The sequence below is a fragment of the Onychomys torridus genome, chromosome 1 (genome assembly GCF_903995425.1).
Source record: "Onychomys torridus chromosome 1, mOncTor1.1, whole genome shotgun sequence".
Classification (NCBI taxonomy): Eukaryota; Metazoa; Chordata; class Mammalia; order Rodentia; family Cricetidae; genus Onychomys; species Onychomys torridus.
In genome coordinates, this window is record NC_050443.1 from 13,008,422 (window position 1) to 13,029,042 (window position 20,621).

Genomic DNA, 20,621 nt, shown 5'->3' on the forward strand with positions numbered 1-20,621 from the left:
CCCAGCCCCTCACTGGGGGATTCTAGGCAGGGGCTCCACCACTGAGCCACACCCCCAGCCCCTCACTGGGGGATTCTAGGCAAACACTCTACCACTGAGTCACACCCCAGCCCCTCACTGGGGGATTCTAGGCAGGGGCTCCACCACTGAGCCACACCCCCAGCCCCTCACTGGGGGATTCTAGGCAGGGGCTCCACCACTGAGCCACACCCCAGCCCCTCACTGGGGGATTCTAGGCAAACACTCTACCACTGAGCCACACCCCAGCCCCTCACTGGGGGGTTCTAGGCAGGGGCTCCACCACTGAGCCACACCCCAGCCCCTCACTGGGGGATTCTAGGCAAACACTCTACCACTGAGCCACACCCCAGCCCCTCACTGGGGGATTCTAGGCAGGGTCTCTACCACTGAGCCATACCTCAGCCCCTCACTGGGGGATTCTAGGCAGGGGCTCTACCACTGAGCCACACCCCAGCCCCTCACTGGGGGATTCTAGGCAGGTGCTCTACCACTGAGCCACACCCCAGCCCCTCACTGGGGGACTCTAGGCAGGTGCTCTACCACTGAGCCACACCCCAGCCCCTCACTGGGGGATTCTAGGCAGGGGCTCTACCACTGAGCCACACCCCAGCCCCTCACTGGGGGATTCTAGGCAAACACTCTACCACTGAGTCACACCCCAGCCCCTCACTGGGGGATTCTAGGCAGGGGCTGTACCACTGAATCACACCCCAGCCCCTCACTGGGGGATTCTAGGCAGGGGCTCTACCACTGAGCCACACCCCCAGCCCCTCACTGGGGGACTCTAGGCAGGGGCTCTACCACTGAGATGTACCCTCAACTTCAAGAGAATTTTACAAAAGTGTAACATACACATACATACACTTGCGGCTTGCACAAATTATAAACATTGTTTCTCTGACTTTTCACAAATTAAGCACACTTACATAACTAGCTCCCTATCCTGAAACTTTGCCCCTTCCAGTCACTAACCTGTGCACCTTTGTACATGCAAATGGCGTTCATACTGTTGTGTGGTGTCACACCTGACACCTTCTGCCCGACATCTTTATCAGATCCACGTGGGTGCGTGAAGCTTAGTCTCGGGACAGTTTACATACCCGTAAATGGAGATGGGCGTTGGATCTTGTTATGAGTCGTGGCGCTGGGAACGTTGTTTCGTATGACTTTCGTGACCTTGTTTTGATGCATCTATGGGTGCGTTCTGAGGATTGGGGCTGCTGGGTTGCCCTGTGTCTGAGCTTTAGCAGAGGCCTTTGCTAAAATGGCCGCCTCCCTCCCCTCCTCCCCACAGTGTGTCCCACCAGTCTCCACTTTCCCTAGTGACAGTGCATAAAGGTGCCACCACTGCCACATGGTGCCTTTTGTTTGTGTTTGACCACCTTTGTGTGTCAATTGGCTGTTTGAAAAATCCTCTTTGGGGGTGTTTTTGAGAAGTTGGAGCTTAGCAAGTGGGTGCACAGCTGTGATCCCAGAATTGAGTGGTGGAAGCAGGATGATTTGTGGTTCCAGGCCAGCCTGGGCCTCATAGAGAGACCTCATCTGAAAAAAACAACAAAAACACCAAGGACTGGGGATGTGGCTCAGTGGTAAAGCATCTGCCTTGCGTGTGTAATGCCCTGGGTTCCATTCCAGTATTGCGCCAAAATTAGGGGTTGGTGGTAATGACCTTTTCCTTAATTTTGGAATTACTCACTTTTTGGAGACATGTCCTTTGCCTGAAACCATGTATCACAGACATCTTCCTGCCCTCTGTGAGTCACCTGGCCTATTTTTTTTTTAAGTTTATTTTTTTTTAATTTTATGTACATGGGCGTTGTGCCTACATGTATGTCAGTGTGAGGGTGTCAGGTTCCCTGGAACTGGAGGTAAGGACAGTTGTGAGCTGCCATGTGGTTGCTGGGAATTGAACCCAGGTCCTCTGGAAGAGCAGCCATCTCTCCAGACCCTAAAATGATTTATTTATTATGTTTAAATTTCATTTTATTTTTATTATTTTATGTGTGCCTTAGTTAGGTTTCTATGGTAAAAACACCTCAATCGAGAGCAACGTGGGGAAGAAAGGGTTTAATCTTAAAGCTTGTTGTCCATCATGCAGAGGAGTGAGACAGGAACCTGGAGGCAGGAACTGACAGAGGTCGTGAAAGATCACTGCTTAGTGGCTTGCTCTCCATGGCCTATTTAGCATGTTTTCTTATAATGCCTGGGACCTCCAGCCCAGGGATGGCCCCACCTGCAGTGAGCTGAGTCCTCCTACATCAATCGCTAATTAAGAAAATGCCCTACAAGCTTGCCTACAACCCAGTTTAATGGAGACGTTTTCTCAGTTGAGGCTCCCTCCTCTCAGGTGATTCTGGCTTCTGTTGACATGGAAACCAGTCAGCACCGTGTGTATGAGTGTCTTGTCCGCATGCATGTCTGGTACCAAATGCTTGTCTGATTCCTGAGGAGGCTAGAAGAGGGTGTCAGAACCTGAGAGCCTGGAGCTGCAGGTGGTTGTGAGCTGCCGTGTGGGGCTCAGAATCAAACTCTTCCCCTGAAAGAGCAGCACAGAACGAGCGAGCCATGGCTTCAGCCCTGCCTTCCATTCCTAGTTGTATCTTCTGATGAAAAGATCTCAAGATGGGCCAGCAAGAAAGCTAAAACAGCTCAGCAAGTGAAGCACTCGCCATGCATGCCTGATGACCAGAGTTCCGTCCCCAGAACCCACCTAAGGGGGGAAGGGAAGGACCAGCCCCAAAGCTGTCCTCTGACTGCCATAGGTGCACATCACTCACACACACACACACACACACACACACACACACACACACACACACAGAGAGAGAGAGAGAGAGAGAGAGAGAGAGAGAGAGAGAGAGAGAGAGAATAGCAATTAATAATAAAGAAGATTAAAGGCTGGAAGCCAGGACTGTGACCCCAGCTACTCTGAAGTGACTACAGAGTAAATTCAAGGCCAGCCTGAGCAACTTAGGCCCCTTCTCAGAGTAAAGAGTCAAATGATGCGCTGTAGCTAGCTCACTGGCAGAATGCCTGCCTGGCACATACGAGACGTCAGACCCCACGATTCCAGTGATCCCATTTATTTATTGACCTTTGTGTAAATGTGTGTGTCTCTATGTGTCTGTGTGTTTCTGTCTGTCAGTCTGTGTGTGTGTGTGTGTGTGTGTGTGTGTGTGTGTGTCTGTCTGTCTGTCTGTCTGTCTGTGGCGGTGGGAGGGGGGTTTGCTCACACCTTTAAGCTCAGCATGCAGGAGGCAAACGCAGGTGGATCTCTGTGAATCAGAGGCCAGCATGGGCTATACAGTGAGTTCCAGGCCAGCCAGAACAGCAGAATGAGAACCTGTCTCAAAACCAAACCAAACCCTAGAGTTAATAAGGACAAAATTAGTCTCCGTCCCTCCCTGGCCCCTCATTTTTCTTTCTTGGAGGCCAGCAGCCTTCTAGAAACATCCATGTACAAGCACATCCCAGCTCTTTCTTTCACAGAGAATAGCACATTATACAGGCTGTTCTGGAGCTAGTGGGTTTTCCCTCTTAATATATCTTACAGACCTTGTTATTTCAGTAGCTGCCTGGGATCCTTTTATGACACTGATGATCTCTCTAACTTGTTCCAAATTAGGTCTTTGTTCCCACCCGAGCCCTGATGCAGTCATTGCTCTTGGACCCGTGTTTCTGTACATAGATGCTCAACCATTCTTAGGACTGGGCTCCAAAGCATCCTTAGCCTGTTCCAGCACTGGGCTTCTCAGACAGTGTCTTGAAAGAGCCTCCTAGAGAACCGCCGGGAGAATCAAAGGTTCAAGGCCACCCTGGGCTACAGAGTGACTTCAAGGACAGCCTGGGCTACAATTTCGTGAGACTCTGTCTCAAACAAACAAAGAATACTGGAGGCATTGCTCAGTGGGAATCTTGGGTTCAATCCTTAATATGGGAAGAGAAGGGCAGTTGGGGAGAAAGGGAGCTTTGGCCCTTTTGTTGAAAGCTGAAGTAAGCTTTCGTAAGCTGAAGTCCCGTGTCCTGACTGTCATCCCAGGTCAGGGCTGTAAGCTGAAGTCCCGTGTCCTGACTGTTATCCTCAGTTCTGCGCTAGGCTTCCTTCTCTATCACCTCTTAGCCCAGACTGCTGGGGACAGACCCCGAGCCCAGGCCCCTCACTCTTTGATTTGGAGGTGGGCTTGGCACATGGGAAGGAACAGGGCTTGGATGTGTGCAGCCTTGGGTTGGTCTCAGACCTATGCTCTCTCCTTCTCTTTGCTCTGATTTGGCTGGCAGCCTTGGGCTGGATGCCTTATCCCTAACCTGTATCCTGCTCTGTGCTCTGATCTGGGAGGAGAATCCCAGCTCCTGCATAGGCTCTTGTCTCCGATTCTCCGGCTCCCCGTGTCCGTCCGGCTCTTCCACGTCCACTTCCCCACTCTGTCCACTTGAGCTCTGTCTGGCATAGGGCTTAAAGAGCAGAGGTTTGAGCCTTTGGGGTCACACTGACTTATGGCTTTGTTCCTCTGGCCCTCCGTGCCTTCAGCTGTAAGACAGCGGTAATAATACCACCCTCCCACACTGACAGAGCTGTCACACTATAAGCCCACAAGAAACACTAGCGGCTGCCGCTATTATTAGTATTATCTCACATTCCCATCCCCGCTTCCACAGTTTTGGATTTGGAGACGCAGCTTGGGAAGGAGAGAAGCCCAGCTCCCTCCATCCTGTCATCCCTCGGTTTTGTCTGGTCTGAGAGCGTAAGGGCCTGTGCTGTACGTAACCTGGCCTTGTGGGAAGAATGGCTGCCTATGGCTTTTTGAAAACTTCCCCCAAAACTCAAGAGGCTAAAACTGTTCCTTCCCATGATTCTGTGCGTTGATTGGTGGTTCTCATCTTGCCAGCCTGGGGCTCACTGGCTACATACGTCTAGTAGGCAAGAAGTGTGAAAAGCCCAGAATATCCATGGGTGCTCCTTTTAGCTTCCAATCCCTGGTCCGCTTGTCTTCCTGCGGGCTAACCTGGGCTTACTTACATGGAGGTCTCAGATTTGCTCTCAAGGCTGAGGCTCTAGAAGTCGGCCCGCTTGATTTCTACCTCATCTGGTCAAGGCAAGTCACAAAGCCAGCTACCACAAGAAGTGAGAGAGTGGCCTCCACCTGCTGATGGAGGAGGCAGCAGAGTAGGGTAGCTGATTCTGCTCCCTGCCCTCTCTGAACTCTAGTGCATGTGCATGAAAAACAAGCGCAGGCCTTTCATCCCAGCTATTTGGGAGGCAGGAGAATCCCACATTCGAGGCTCCTCTGGTCTGCAGTATGACTTCAAGATCAGCCTGAGCAAGTTACCGAGGCCCTGTTTTAAGATGAAAACTTAAAAAGAGGGCTGACTAGCTCAGCAGTAGAGAGCTTGTCTAGAACACCCCAGGTGAGGGGCTGGGGTGTGGCTCTGTGGTAGAGCCCCTGCCTAGAATCCCCCAGTGAGGGGCTGGGGGCATGGCTTAGAGGTAGAGTGCTTGCCTAGCATGCCCAGGCACTGGATTCGATCCCCAGTTTTGCAAAGAAAAAAAAAAGTCTAAAAATACTCCCTTTATTATAGATTTCTGTGAGGATTTAAAGCCAAATGATCTGGGGCCAGTGAGAGGGGTCAGCAGCCAAAGGCGCTTGCTGTAAAGGCCAATGACCTTTGATCCCTGGAACCCATGTGAAGGTGAAAGGAGAGGACAGACTCCATAGAGTTGTCCTCTGACCTATACATGTGTGCTGTGGCATGCATGTCCTCCTTCATTGTGTCCACACACACACACACACACACACACACACACATCTTTGAACTCACAGAGATCCACCTGCCTCTGCCTCTTAAGTGCTGAGATTAAAGGTGTGCATCACCACTGCCTTGCTAATGATAAATAATTTCTCAAGTCAAGTGGTCTAAAGAATACACACAGGACAGGGAAGGAGGGAAGGGTCTATCTCATGGTAAACATCATAGATGTTATTCCCGAAGAGTTCTCTCCTGGGTATTTTCTGAGTCCTAACTTCTTTTGTGTGAAGGGACACTGTCCTGCCACCCATTCAGACAATAACCTCTGGGACAAATTAGGTTTATTCCGATGGCCTCCAGACTTCCTCGATCTGTGGGTACTCCGGAAGGCTCTCTGCCTCCATGCTTCTTTGTCATGCTGAGATCAGTAAAGTCTACTTGTGACCCTTAAAAGTCATCTTCAGTGCAGCCACTGGTGGTGACACCTATGTCTATAATCCCAGCACTTGGAAAGCTGAGGCAGGGGGATTGTGAGTTTGAGGTTCATTGTCTGTAATCCCAGTTCTCAGGTGACAGAGGCAGGAGGATCTCTGTGAGTTTGAGGATAGCCTGGTCTACAGAGTGAGACCTTGTCTCAAAAGAACCAAACCAAACCAAGAACACTGGCTGTTCTTGCAGAGGACCTGAGTTTGGTTGTCAGCACCCATGTGGTGTCACACAATCATCCATGACTCCAGTTCCAGGGGATCTAGTGCCCTTTTCTGATTTATTTAGGCTCCAGGCAAGTATGTGGTACACAGATGTAAGGCAGGCAAAACACCCATATGCATAAAATTTTAAAATCTTAAAACAACACCTACAAAAGACCATCCACATAGCAAAAGGCCAGAGATTTGCAAACTGGCAGGTGTGTTCATGTGGCCTAAAAAAAAAAAAAAAAAAAAGAAAGAAAGAAAGAAAGAAAGAAAGAAAGGTATTAGAATTTGAATGAGTTGCTAACATTCATAATCAAGGGATTTTACAAAACAATCCAGGCTTCCAAATTCTCTTGCAATTTCACCATCTGGTGTGTCATGCCTGCCTGCCTCGTGGCAGCTCGGACTGGAGTGAAATCCCGGTGAGGGATACTCTCTTGGGGCACATCGGTGGCTCATAAAGTTGGTTTAGTGATTCACTACTGGCTGAGTGTGGGGGAAAAAAATGAAGAACTCGTAAGTTGAAACTACACATGTATGTTTGGTGGGACTGGATAGAGTCATGTGCATACTTGTGCGTGTGATAAGGATGATTTGGGTAAGGTGTGTCCGAAGAGAATCTTGAAAACTCCACTCTAATTTGATGCCAGCTCAGCCTGAGTCCCCTCAAACCCTCCCCCACTTTCTCTTAGGCATTCTGGCAGGAGCCCAGTGGACTTTGGCTTGGCTGTAGAGTCACATGTCTTCCTGTGGTCTGATAAGGGGGTGGCAGAGCCCACACATGCATCCCCAAAGCTCCTCAGCTTCCAGGCCTGGTTTTCGCTCATAGCATTTCTAAATGACGACTGTGTGCATTAGCCAGGTGTGGTCACACAGACTCAGAATTCAAGCCCTTGGGCAGAGGCAGGGGGATCAGAAGTTCAAGGTCACTCTTCTCTATACATTGGGTTCAGATATAGTCTGGGTGACATGAGACCAAGTCTTAAAAGCTGACAACAGGGCTAGGGAGATGGCTCAGTATGGCTTGTAATGCTGATGTGTGGGAGGCAGAGTCAGGCAGATCCCGTGTGTGTCTGTGTGTGTGTGTGTGTGTGTGTGTGTGTGTGTGTGTGTGTCTGTGTGTGTGTGTGTGTGTGTGTGTGTCTGTGTGTGTCTGTGTGTGTCTGTGTGTGTCTGTGTGCGCACGCGCCCAGTTTGCTCTACCTATTTTGGGCCAGTGAGAGACACTGTCTCAAGAAAACAACGGCAAGAAGAACAAAACCAAAACCAAACCAAAACCAAGGTGGGTGGGAGGGCTGATAGCTCAGCAGTTATGAGGGCAGGAGTTCAGTTCCCAGCACCTACTCGGTGGCTCACAACCATCTGAGTTCCAGAGGCTCCAACACCACTTGCTTGCCTTTGCTGGCAGCAGGCATGTACATGGTACACAGACACACATGCAGGCAAAACATCATACATATAAAATTTGAAAAGAAAAGAAAAGAAAGGAAGATCAAGGCTCCAGAGGAATGCCACCCAGAGTTTCCTCTGGCCTCCTCACACACGTGTACAGTCATGTCATGCACACACAATAACAAACAGAAAAGACGAAGGCACACGTAGGGGTCTTTCATCCATCCCTCTTGGGTCTTGGGCCCCAGGATCCTTTACTGAGGAGTTCTCAATCTCTGACCCCTGCTCTCTCTTGCCCATCCAGGAGAACCCGTATGTCATGCGCAGGCCCAACTTCCAGGCCTTGTCAGGGAACGAGCGCTTCGAGGGGTTCTGTGTGGACATGCTTCGGGAGCTGGCCGAGCTGCTGCGCTTCCGATATCGCCTGCGGTTGGTGGAGGATGGACTGTATGGGGCACCTGAGCCAAATGGCTCCTGGACAGGCATGGTTGGCGAGCTCATCAACCGGGTACGGCTGGCAGGGGGCTGGGGAAGGAGGAAGGGGAGGTGGGGCCAGATCAGCACAAAAGAAAAGAAATAGGAAATAGGAAAAAGGTGGATGGTGTGCTAGTTACCTTTGCCCCCTGTGTCTTGGGGCCAGGTAGGAAAAGCATGGCATTGTGTTACCGCCTGTGTTTTTGCCAGACGCTCCTCTTATGCTCAGAGGTTTGATGAGTGATGACTGTGACGTGGGGTAGGAGTCAGGTAGTATCCTGAAGCTGTCAAGGGAAGCTTCTGCTAGGAAGCAAGGCCAAGAGCGAGGACTGTTCTCTGCCCAACACCATTAGGGAGGTCTGGCACACTTCAGACTCCAAGAGTTGTCTTCTGGGGCTGGGAATGTGGCCCAGTTGGTAGAGTGCATGCCTAGCATGCGTGAGGCCCTGGGTTCACACATATAAAGCAGGTGTGGTGGTGCATGCCTGTAATCCCAGCACTTGAGAGCTGGAGGCAGGAGCACTCAAGGACTTTCTTCGTTCCACTGCAAGTTTGAGACCAGCCTGGGTTATGTCACCCAAGACCTTGTTGCAAAACCAACTAAGCAGAAAAACAGAGCTGTTTATGGTTACCCACCTTTCCTACTATGTGTCTTGCTCTGTGCTGGACCCGGTGAGCAAAGACCTTGCCCCCAAGAACTTAGAGTCTTGTTAGGGTCGAGGAAGCAAGTGACCACAGTGGCTTAGGGTAGAGAGGCCCAGAGCAGACCCCTGACTGTAACTCAGTGCTCAGGGTCTCCCCAAAGAGATGCTGCTGCCTGAAGTGATGAGTCTGTGTGTTGGGGGGGGAGCTGACAGGAAGTCAGGTTCTGGGGACACATCTGTCATCTGCTCACATGGAAGGCTGAGAGGGGAGATCATAGGTTTAATGCTAACCCAGGCTGCAGGGCAAGACCCTGTCTCACAAAAACAAATAAACAAACAAACAAAAAAATCTCACAGTGGCACACACCTGTAATCACAGCAGACAGGGATGCAAGGCAGGAGGATTACCAATGCCAATCTCGTGGTGAGTTTCAGACCAGCCAGTGCTACACAATGAGACCCTGTCTCAAAAACCACCACCATCCCAAAAAAGCAAAGGCATGAAGAAGTCGGGAGGTGAAGGAGGTACTGAGGAGCAAAGGGAACATCGCTTACAGAGGTGGAGCCCTCAGAGTGATGCATTCTGGGTGAGCCAGCTGGGCCTGCCAGTGCGTGGGAAGTGCTTGGATGAAGGTGAGGAGGGAGGAGAGGCAGGCAGTGAGAGGTGGGAGGCAAGGGCACAATGGAAAGAATATTCTGGAGTCAGACCAACCTGGACTGGAGTCCTTGGATGGATCTTTTCTCCACTCTGAGCCCCACTTTCCTGCTTCCCTAAGACGGGCATGCTCCTGGACAGGTCTGTGGTGAGGGTCTTAGGCAACACAAACCAGTTCATCATGCGCCGCTTGTCAGAAAACAGGAGGCTGGAGTTTTCTCTCTCCGTTTTTCATGTGTGTGCACATGGATGCATGTTTTTGTATGGTCACACATGTGTGGCTATGGCTGGCTGTATGTGCGTGTGTGCGTGTGCATGTGTGTGTGTGTGCGTGTGTGTGTGTGTGCACATGTGTGTGTGCATGTGTGTGTGTGTGCTTACATCTGTGTATGTGTGTGTGCACATGTGTGTGTGCGTGTGTGTGCGTGTGTGTGTGTGTGTGTGTGTGTGTGTGTGTGTGTGTGCATACAGAAGTCTTGGTAGCTCAAACTGCTCTTTTTTCTCCCCCTGAGACAGGGTTTCTCTGTGTAGCCCTGGCTGTCCAGGAACTCGCTCCGTAGACCAGGCTGGCCTCAAACTCACAGAGATCCGCCTGCCTTCGCCTCCCAAGTTCTGGGTTAAAGGCGTGCGCCACCACACACCACTTCAGGCTGCCCTTTAACTCAGTTTGTAGCTGAAGATGACCCTGAATGTCCTGCTTCTACCTCCCAAGTGCCAGCCTTCACTGGCATTCACCACCATGTCCAGCTTATGGGAGATGCTGGGGATTGAACCCAGGGCTTTGTGCATGCTAGACAAACTCTCTACCAACTGAGACATATCCCCAACCCCTTGCAGGTTTTGGTTTTCTTCCAGAGAAAACCAGGTGGGCAAATGGAGAGAGGCAAGGCTATGCAAAATAGGTGTGTGGACAGACCAAGAGACTGCAGTGAGGTCAGCCTTGACATTGGACTCGGCTAGGCTCACCCTCCTGTCTCTCCCGAGAGAGAGAGCTGACTACTTTGGAGCCCCTGAATGTCATCCAGATAGACACTGGCAGGGCACTCTGTTAGACAAGGACATTTATCCCTCAGGGCACTGATTTTCTAAAGTTATTTGAACAGCAGAACTCCCCCCTCCCATTGCTAGTCTCTTCAGAAGCCCAGACAAAAGCAGAGCTGCTCTGGGGAGGCAGAGGTGTGGGCCTGAGTCCCCGCTGCTTGGCCCCCCACTCCAGCCTGCAGGCAAGCCCCAAGGCGTGGTCCCCTGAGGCCACCAGCTGGTTTGAAGGCTTCTACCCCCAGAGTGGGTGTTAAGACTTTTGTCCCTGAAAAGGGGGCCTGAGCAGAGCGGGGGAGGCCCAAAGCTGGCGGTCCTGTACCTACCTCAGGTTCAGACCTCATAGGAGTTGGTTGTCTCTTTCCACCATGTGGGCTCTGGGGCAACTTAAGAATTCAGGCTTTACCCACTGAGCCATCTCACTGGCCTCAGGCAGATCTTCATCTTGGTGGCTCTGGCCTTACCAGGTGAGCACAGAGATTTGGTGTCTTGAGATCACAGTACCTGGTTATGGCACAGCTGGGCCCTTTCCAGTCTTGCTTCTGCTGTGACTGCTCCTGTGGCCCATAGCATGGCTGCGAGCAGCAGATGAATAAATCTATATAAAGGACTTGGGGCAGGGCCTGGTAGGCAGAGATGCCAGCTGCCCGTGACCTGTCCGGTTGCTGTTGTTAGTCCATGCATGCATTCATCCATTCGCCAGCCAGCTGGCATTTATCAGGCACCTACTGTGTGCCAGGCTCTCTGCTTTGCCCTGGAATAACCAAGGCAGTCCCGGCCTTGCCCTTAGTGGGCGGGTCAAAGAGTGCGAACCTGTAGCAGATCAAGCTGGTTAAGTGGGAGAGAGTATAGGCCTAAGGACCGAAGTAAACATTGTAGAGGGTTTGGTGGGCCAGGGGTTGGAGTGCAGTAGAGGCAAAGGGAGGAAGGACTTGGTAACCTTGGGGCCTGATGACTCCTAGGAAGGGAGTGTGTGTGTGTGTGTGTGTAGGGGGAATATAGCGGCTTCTCCCTGTGTCTGGCTGGGGCAGCTGTCGACATTTACAGAGAGAACAGTGGAGGAGAATCAGGCTGGGAGCACAAAGAGACCGAGACTGGGTCCCGCTGAGTCTGTGCCGCCTGCTGTGGCGTGGCCAGGCTTGCAGAGCCACGTGGGAGTCCTTACCACATCACCCAACAGCAGTAACTGCCCCTAGTTGACTTCACACCATCTGCTGGCAACTTTCCAGTTGTTACTTAACTCTGGAGCATCACCAGCCTCTTGCCAGCTAGAGTCCTGGGGCTGGGCAGCACAGCACGGGGTATGTCTCAACTCCCAGGGCCGCAGCCAGGTGTGTCTGTTCCTAAAGCTACATCCTTTGCAGACTTCCCAGCAGGTACTTGGGAAGCCTAGAGCAACCAGGACAGTGTTTGCTCTGGCTGATCAAATGTTCCTTCAGGCCTTTGTCCAAGTTTCCCATTCCTATAGCCTCATAGTGAGGGAAGTATTCACCTCAAAAGCAGGCAGGCCACAGGGCTTAGTGACAGGGTGAGCCAGAGTGGGCATCCTAACAGGCTGGTCTCAAGCTGGAGAATGACTTTCAGACGGAAGACAGCACAATGCACTGGCATCTCCTGCCCCCAGCCAGGGATCCTTGGTCATTCTCAGAGTCTGGTCCATTTATCACACCCAGTGGCCGCTGCTGGGGACCATCATTCCCTCTGTGTGAAAATTCAGGCTCTGTCCCTCTTTTCTTTTTTAAAGATGTGTTTATTTTTGTTTTATGTATATGAGTGTTTACCAGCACATGTGTTTATGTAGCATGTGTATGCCTGGTGCCCACAGAGGTCAGAAAAAAGGTGTCAGATTCCCCCTGAACTGGAGTTACAGATAGTTGCAAGCTGCCATGTGGGTGCTGGAAACCAAACCTGGGTCCTTTGTAAGAACAGCCAGTGCTCTAGCCCCATTTTTTTTCCTTTTATCTTCCTCCCTCCCTCCCTTCTGACACGTGAAGGTCAGAGGACATTTTGCAGGACATGGTTCCCCTCTTGCACTACTCAGGTCCCGGGGACTGGATGCACATCATTTGCTTTGTCTGCAAGCACCTTTACCAGCTGAGCCCTCTTGCTGGCCCGTGCATCATTTTTTATTTATTATTTCTATTGTTGTTTTGTTTTATTTGAGACAGGTTTTCTCTGTGTAACAGAGTCCTGGCTGTCCTGGAACTCACTCTGTAGACCAGGCTGGCCTCGAACTCACAGAGATCCGCCTGCCTCTGCCTCCCGAGTGCTGGGATTAAAGGTGTGCGCCACCATTTTAATTTTATTTTATATATTTGAGCATCTTGCCTGGGTGTATGTTAACACACCATGTGTGCAGTTCCCACAGAGGCCAGAAGGGGGCGATGATGGAGCCTCCGGAACTGCAGAGACCAATGGTCCTCTGTAAGAGTAGTAAGTGCCCTTAACCGCTGAACCATCTCTCCAACCCAAGAGTAACCATTCCAGAGGGTACACTTCAACCAGGCACGGTAGTAATTGCAACCCTGCTTGTATCCTAGCATGTAAGCTGAGGAAAGTCATAAATTGCAGCCTGGGCTACGTTGTAAGACACTGTCTCAAACAACCAAAGTATAGTTACCTGCCGTTTAACATGTTCATCACTGTTGCCACCACCACCTCTGTCTAACTCCAAAGTCTTTTCATAACCTTTGGGGAAAAATAAATCCCTGGACTCATTAACTAATTGCTCCCTATACGCTTCCCCGCCCCCCCCCCCCCAGCCTTGGAGACCAATACACTCTCCGTCTCTATGGAGTCACCTATTGCAGATACTCCATATAAGTGAGGTCATCCAACATAAGGACTTTTGAGTCTGGTCTCTTTCACTCTGCTTTTGCTTTTTCTTTTCTTCTTTTTAAAATGTTTTTGTTTATTTTGCCTGTCTGTATGTCTGTGCACCACATGCAATGCCTGTGGAGGGCATCAGATCCCCCTAGAACTAGAGGTACAACTGATTGCGAGCCACCAAGGGGTGTGGTGCTAGGACTACACCCAGGAAGAGCGGCAGGTGCTCTTGGTCGCTGAGCCATCTATCTCGCCAACTTTTTTTTTTTTTGGTTTTTCGAGACAGGGTTTCTCTGTGTAGTTTTGGAGCCTGTCCTGGATCTCGCTCTGTAGACCAGGCTGGCCTCGAACTCACAGAGATCTGTCTGCCTCTGCCTCCTGAGTGCTGGAATTAAAGGCGTGCGTTACCACTGCCCGGCTTAAAAAACTTTTTACGTGTGTGTGTGTGTGTGTGTGTGTGTGTGTGTGTGTGTGTGTGTTATATGTGTGTACCATGCCATGGCACACAAGTGGAAGTCAGTTCTCTCTTTGCATAGGTTTCCAGGGATCGAACTCAAGGCAGCAGGCTTGGCAGCTTTACTAAGCACCAAGCCATCTCTCCATTTCTTTCCATGGCCCAGCATTTAACGGAACAGACAAACCACTTGCATCTTTTACATTGCTAGTGGGGGAAAGTGTGTAGTCTGGCTCTTCTGTTGAGAAACAGCTACTATGTGGCAGAGAAGTAACAGACGGCTCGTGTGGGAGATTGTTGGATGGGTGGAAGTTCCGACCTGGAAGACATAGCCTGGGCTAGCGTGGCACTGGCAGGTGTGCTCCAGACTGGGTGCGCATGGGAGAGAGTCAGATGCCTGGGGTTGGACTGGACCAGCCGAATGGGTGGTTCATCCTGTTTCCACCATGCAGTGGTCAGGGTGAGACAGAAGAATTACGTTTGGATGCCAGTGTTTGTTTGAAATTGAAAGGGAGGCTGGGGAATTCCATTTATGGCTGGAGCGTGAGTTATTAAGCCTGTCCTCTATGGCTGGCTGGCTGGGTGGCTTCCAGTCCTCACTGGCACAGCCACTGCCCTCTGAATGTTCCTGAGGGATACACTCTGAGAAGTAGGAGGGCCGGGTCAAAGAACAGGAATTGTTTTCAAGTATGCACTGCCAAATGGCTGTTCGAAAAGGTTCCGCCAATTTATATTCCCACCAAAAGTGCAGGAGAATGTCAAGTGTCCCGAGCACTTGCCAACAGCGGATATTATCAATCCGAAAGAAAAGACGCTGTGCCAGTGAGGAAGGCCCAAAATAGCACCTGATTCTTAAAACCTAAACAGAATGTTACGTGGCTGCAATTGACACGTATACACCTATTTATTTCTTTTACTTATTTAGCATTTAAATAGATTAAAAAAAATAGGTATTTGCCTGCATGTGTGTATCGGGTGCCCAGTGGCCTATGAAAGCCAGAAGAGGGCGCTGAATCCTCTGGAACTGGAGTTACAAACAGGCAAGAGATGCCATGTGGGAAATGGGAATTGAACTTGGGTCCCCTACAGGAGGACCCAGTGTTCTTAACCTCTAAGCCATCTCTGCAGCCCTGTTTCTTCCTTCCCATCACTCCCTTTCTCTCTTCCTTTGATCTTTTCTTTGAGATGGGGTCTTGCCATGCTGTCCATGTAAACCTCCAATTCCTGGACTCAAGTGATCCTCTTGCCTCAGCCTCAGGAGTAGCCTAGGCTACAGGTGCCAGTCACTACTCTCAGATTCTTTTATTTCTTCCTTTTTTGGTTTTTTGAGACATGGCCCTGGCTATCCTGAAACTCACTTTGTAGAGGGGGCTGGCCTCAAACTCACAGAGATCCACCTGCCTCTACCTCCCGGGTGCTGGGATTAAAGATGTGTGCCTCCACACCTGACTTTTAATTTATTTTTTTAGGTATAGTCTCACATAGTCCAGGCTGGCCTTAGAACTTGCTGAGGATGGCCTTGAACTCTTGATCCTCTGCCTCTACTTCCTGCATGCTGAGAGTACAGACATGCACCACCATTCCCAGCCCCTTATTTTTTTTTCCAGGAGGATGCTCTGCTCTGTATAGAATAAGCAGTTAGTAGAGCGTTGGTGGTCCACACCGTTAACCCCAGCAGAGCAGACAGATGGATCTCTGGGTTTGGGGCCAGCCTGATCTATGCAGCCAGTACCAGACCAGCCAGAGCTACACAGCATGACCCTGTTTTTAAAATAAAGACTAGATGAGGGCTGGAAATGTAGCTCAGTGGTAGAGCGGTTGCCTAGGGTATGTGAGCCCATGGGTTCTGTTCCCAGCTCTTAAAGACAGACAGACAGACAGACAGACACTTTTTGTGGCTTTGCTGTGTATTGGGGAATTGCTTTTCAGAAGGACTACAGACATCCCTTGTCACTGTTCCCGTAGGCCACCCCCTGCCATCTTGGTAAAAGGTGAAACGTTTTGATTTAGATTATTCCTGCTTTGCCTGCTGGACTGCAGTGAGGCTGATACGATCAGATGAAGCTAACCATAAAGGGATGAAAGAGGGACAGACCCACCTTGTGTTTTCCCAGTTCCTGGCTGTGTGGTTGAAACTCAAATATCCGGAAGCTGGAAGAACCCCAAGTTGGTGCACTGAACACTAACCCAGGGAACCAGGGCCACTGTGATAGCAAGAACCTGTCCCTTAGAATGCTCTATCTTTCCCTGAAGCAGTTTTTTTTTTCTTAAGCAGTTCTTTATCCTCTGGGGAATCGCAGAGATTAGCACCACCATCAGCAGCGCAAAGGAGCCGGGGTACCGAGCCCACCCCCATTCCGCTGACTGTTTGGTCCATGCAAAGACAGATGGATCCTAGGGAATGACAGTGGGTTAGTGTGCCTGCAATCAGGTGATGACTCAATTGCAGTTGCTGTCCCAAATGAAGTGTCTTGACTGGAGGCAAACCGTGCAGCTACAGCTGACAGACACGTGAGTGACTTAGCAAATGCCTTTTCATCCACACTGATTTCTGAGGACCACCCAAAGCCGGGTGCACATCTTCGAAGCCTTGCCTTGGGGCAACATTGATATTCCCACTTTCTGCCCTCATATGGACTTGGTAGAACTTGATCTCCAGGGTCCCCGTAGTCCTGTGCTGACTGCTGCATGGACAGCAATAGGCTGATCACATCCAAGGAGCTGAAAGCAGTTTCATTAGTGGGGTTAGCAGTAGCCCTTTTTATATCAATCAACCAAGACCAGTCTGGAGATAAAAAGAACCATTTAACTTGCTAGAATCATAGCGGTTCTGTGAGGGGTGTGTGTGTGTGTGTGTGTGTGTGTGTGTGTGTGTGTGTGTGTGTATACTGCGGACTGAACCTAGCTTCTCATGCATGTACTGAACCATATCCCTGGCCCTTGAACTCTTGACCCTCCTCCCTCAGTCTTCCAAGTGCTGGGATTGCACTCATGGCTACATCATAGTTATTTGGATAGAAGGAATAGTGTGTATGTGTACAATGTATGTGTGTGTGTGTGCACGCACATGTGCACACACACTCATGCTCATGAGCATGCAAAGCTTATGTGGAAGCCAGAGATCAATATCTGGTATCCTCTTCTATCACTGTTCATCCTATTTTATTTAAAAAAAAAAAAGATTTGCCAGGCGGTGGTGGCGCACGCCTTTAATCCCAGCACTCAGGAGGCAGAGCCAGGCGGATCTCTGCGAGTTTGAGGCCAGCCTGGGCTACCAAGTGAGTTCCAGGAAAGGCACAAAGCTACACAGAGAAACCCTGTCTCGAAAAACCAAAAAAAAAAAAAAGAGATTTATTTAGGTGTATGAATGTTTGCCCACATCTATATATGTGTATCATATGTGTGCTTGGTGCCCAGGGAAGTCAGAAGAGGGCTTTGGAACTGTCATGTAGGTGCTGGGAATTGAACCTAGGTCCTCTTAACCAACGAGCCATCTCTCCAGTCCTTCACCTTATTTTTTGAGAGTCTTCACTGAACTTGCCCAGCTAGACTGGCTGGCCAGCGAGCTCCATGAATTCACCCATGTGTCCCCTTCCCCCAAGTACTGAGGTTACAGGGGATGAGCCTCTCCGCCCAGCTTTTATGTGGGTGCTGGGAAGCTGAGCTCCGGTCCCCATGCTCCCATAGCAAACACTTTGCTCACGGAACCATCTCCTCAGCCCCAGGAAGGCTTGCTAACTAGCCAGGAATGGCAGGGCTACTGAAACCCCAGCACTCATATGAGTAAGGCAAGAGGATTGCAAGAACTCTGACCCAGAATAAAGAGTAAAGGGGGGCCAGCAAGATGGCTCAGTGAGGGAGAGGTGATGATGGTGATGATGATGGTGATGATGATGGTGATGATGATGGTGATGATGATGGTGAGTTCAGTCTTTAGAATCCAGGTGGTAGAAAGAGAGATGACTCCTGCAAATTGTCCTCTGATCACACATGAGCACCATGCCATGTACACACACACACACACACACACACACACACACACACACACACAAGGGGGTGTGTGTGGCTCATTGATCATTGCCAGCAAGTGGCAACAGCTCCTGCCTGTAAGACTGAGGGAGTTGGGGCTGGAGAGATGCCTCAGAGGTTAAGAGCTCTGTTTGCCCTTCCATAGGTCCTGAGTTCAATTCCCAGCAACCACATGGTGGCTCCCAACCATCTGTAATGAGATCTGGTGCCCTCTTCTGGCCTGTGGGGATATGTGCAGCCAAAACACTGTATACATAATAAATAAATGAATCTTAAAAAAGAAAAAGAAAAAAAAAGACTATGGGAGTCAAAAGACAGTAACTGAGAGGTCAGAGTCCACAGAACCCAGGCTTGGACCCTGGGGGAGGGGACCCTGTTTGCTTGGTGCTGTTGACATTTGCCAGGTGTTTGGGTGTTTGTGGCAACTTGTACCACATTAGACAGTGTGACTCCCATCTGCCTGTCTACCAAAGGACCCATGCAGCTTTGCGTTTGGAGTGAGGCTGGTCAGTGCTCTGAGCTAGGCAGCAGCAGGTCCAGAACCTGGCAGGGCGCAAAGACGCTATTTGGAGCTGTAGTGGGTGCCAGTGGGCACTTGTGGAGGCAAACCTATGTCCTCTGTGCTGACTTGTCCTTTGAGACCCCCTGGCTCCTTGAGGGCCACACAGGACATCATCGCGCCCCTGAGGGCTGAGCCTCCATGGAGACTTGTACGTCATTTCCTCCTCAGTCAGACCCTCACCAAGTCGTCGACTTGCTAAGTGAGAGAATAAGAGACTTCCAAGGCTGGAGTGAGGGACCTCCCGGTCAGGAGCCACACAGGAAATGTTCTTGGCTTTCAGGCCGTTTGGTCATAAGCCCTCAGCGTTTCTGCCAAGCAGAAATGCAGCCGGACAACATGTTAACAAGGGGCCGTGTTCCAGCTGAGCTTGGTTTGCAAAGGCGCCTGAGCCAGGCTTGGCTGGAGGGTCACTCTGGCCCACCCTTGCTCTCCTGTGCCCTGCAGAAAGTGGCCACACCCCTAGTTCTGACAGCAAAAGGAAAAGCTGGAGTTATTTGTGAGAAGCTCCAAGGAGCTGCAACTTGGCCCCCTGGAGGCTGGCTCTGGGCAAAGCCAGCTCTGCAGATGTTGTTGGGAAGGAGCAAGGCAGCCACTGCTGCTGCAGCCTGGGAAGGAAGATCTGGAGGGAGGCTGGAGCAAACCCTCCATCCCACAACCTTGCAGCCTTCCTCCAGTGCCCCCTGTGGGTGGAAGCTGGCAGAGCAAGCCTTCCCTCTTTTAGCATTCTTGAAACCTTCCTCTAGCTCCCCCTACTGGTGGAGCCTGGAGGAGCATTTGGAGAAACAACGTGGGTTGTGGGCATCTACAGCATGGGTTTGGACATATCAGGGGGCAGTCACAAGGGCTTTGGGGCATTCAGGTGACCATCATTTCTTCTGTTGTTTTGTTATCAGTCAAAACAATGGGTTTCATTAGAGTTTATTTTACCGATCACCCTCTTGTCTCTTCTGGTCAATCCTTTTGTCCCGCCCTGTGTCTACTTCCAACAGTCCTTTCTGCCCCCATGTCACGTGTGCTCTATTACCCTACCTCTCCCCACACCGTTTAGTTTTCTTATTTAAAGATTTTTAGTATAGATGGATGGATAAATGAGCAAAATTGGCTGGCGGTTACAATGTGGGGGTAGAGGGTGAGCTAGCAGGGAGACTCACGCAGGTAAAGGCAGGTGGGGCAAAGCCTCATGGGAGAATTTTGAAGTAAGTCCTTAGGGGCAGAAGAGAGATATGTTCAGGGCTTTAGAAGCCGACTGGGAATGCTGGCCAGTAGTTGAAGAATGAGTGTTATTTTGGCATTTAAACGGGGGGCGGGGAGGGGTGATGGTTGTAGCTTGGGGTCCTTCAGTCTGGGAGACAGAAGTGAGCTTTCCTGAGCAGGAACCATCATCAGAGGCAGAAGAGATGATGCCCATTTGTCAGGTGGTTAGGATCAGAGTCAGGGGACGGATGTGTGGGCACTGATCTCCAGGCCCCGACCTGGGAGGGATCGGGGAGACAGGATTCAGAGCATTGCTGGAGCAGAGAAGCGGGTGAAGCTGCTGCATGTTTCCCAGAAGTTCAAGGACTTGAGCTGGAGGTCAGAGCACTGGCTACTTTGGCAGAGGACCTGGGTTCAGCTCCCAAGCACCCACATGGTGACTCATAGCTGTCTGTAACTGTAGCTCCAGGGGATCCAGTGCTCTCTTTTGATCTCTGTGGTGCACACGCACACATACATACATACATACATACATACATACATACATACATACATTCAGGCAAATGCTCATGCACGTAAAATAAAAATAAACCTTTAAAACAAAGTCAGTCGGCACGCCTATGCTGAGCTCTCTGCAAACACAGAGTCGACCTGGGGCTGACTTCAGCTTTGGAGGGTGGGAACAGCCGACAGGAAAAACCCCCATCAGAGTTCCAAACCCCAGAATCAACTAAATCAAAATGTCCACTGTCTCCACTTCTTCACATTTGGGTATGAAGGTCCCTCTGCACAGAGCCACTCTGGGGACCAAACGCCCCTCTGGGGGAACCCCAGAATGGTGGCCCTGTAGGAGAGTATTGTACATGGGGAAGTGTTTGTAGTGGGGTCCCAG

The 20,621-nt window shown here is 50.6% G+C and overlaps 1 protein-coding gene across 2 annotated transcripts in view; it reads left to right on the top strand.

Moving 5' to 3' along the window:
- The window catches only part of Grik5 (glutamate ionotropic receptor kainate type subunit 5), a 59,742-nt gene that overhangs the window by 16,859 nt on the left and 22,262 nt on the right, over positions 1-20,621 (top strand). For both annotated transcript variants that reach the window (XM_036183826.1, XM_036183817.1), the window contains exon 12: positions 8,158-8,361. In XM_036183826.1, coding sequence (XP_036039719.1) covers positions 8,158-8,361 — 204 coding nt within the window. The remainder of the gene's footprint in view (positions 1-8,157; positions 8,362-20,621) is intronic.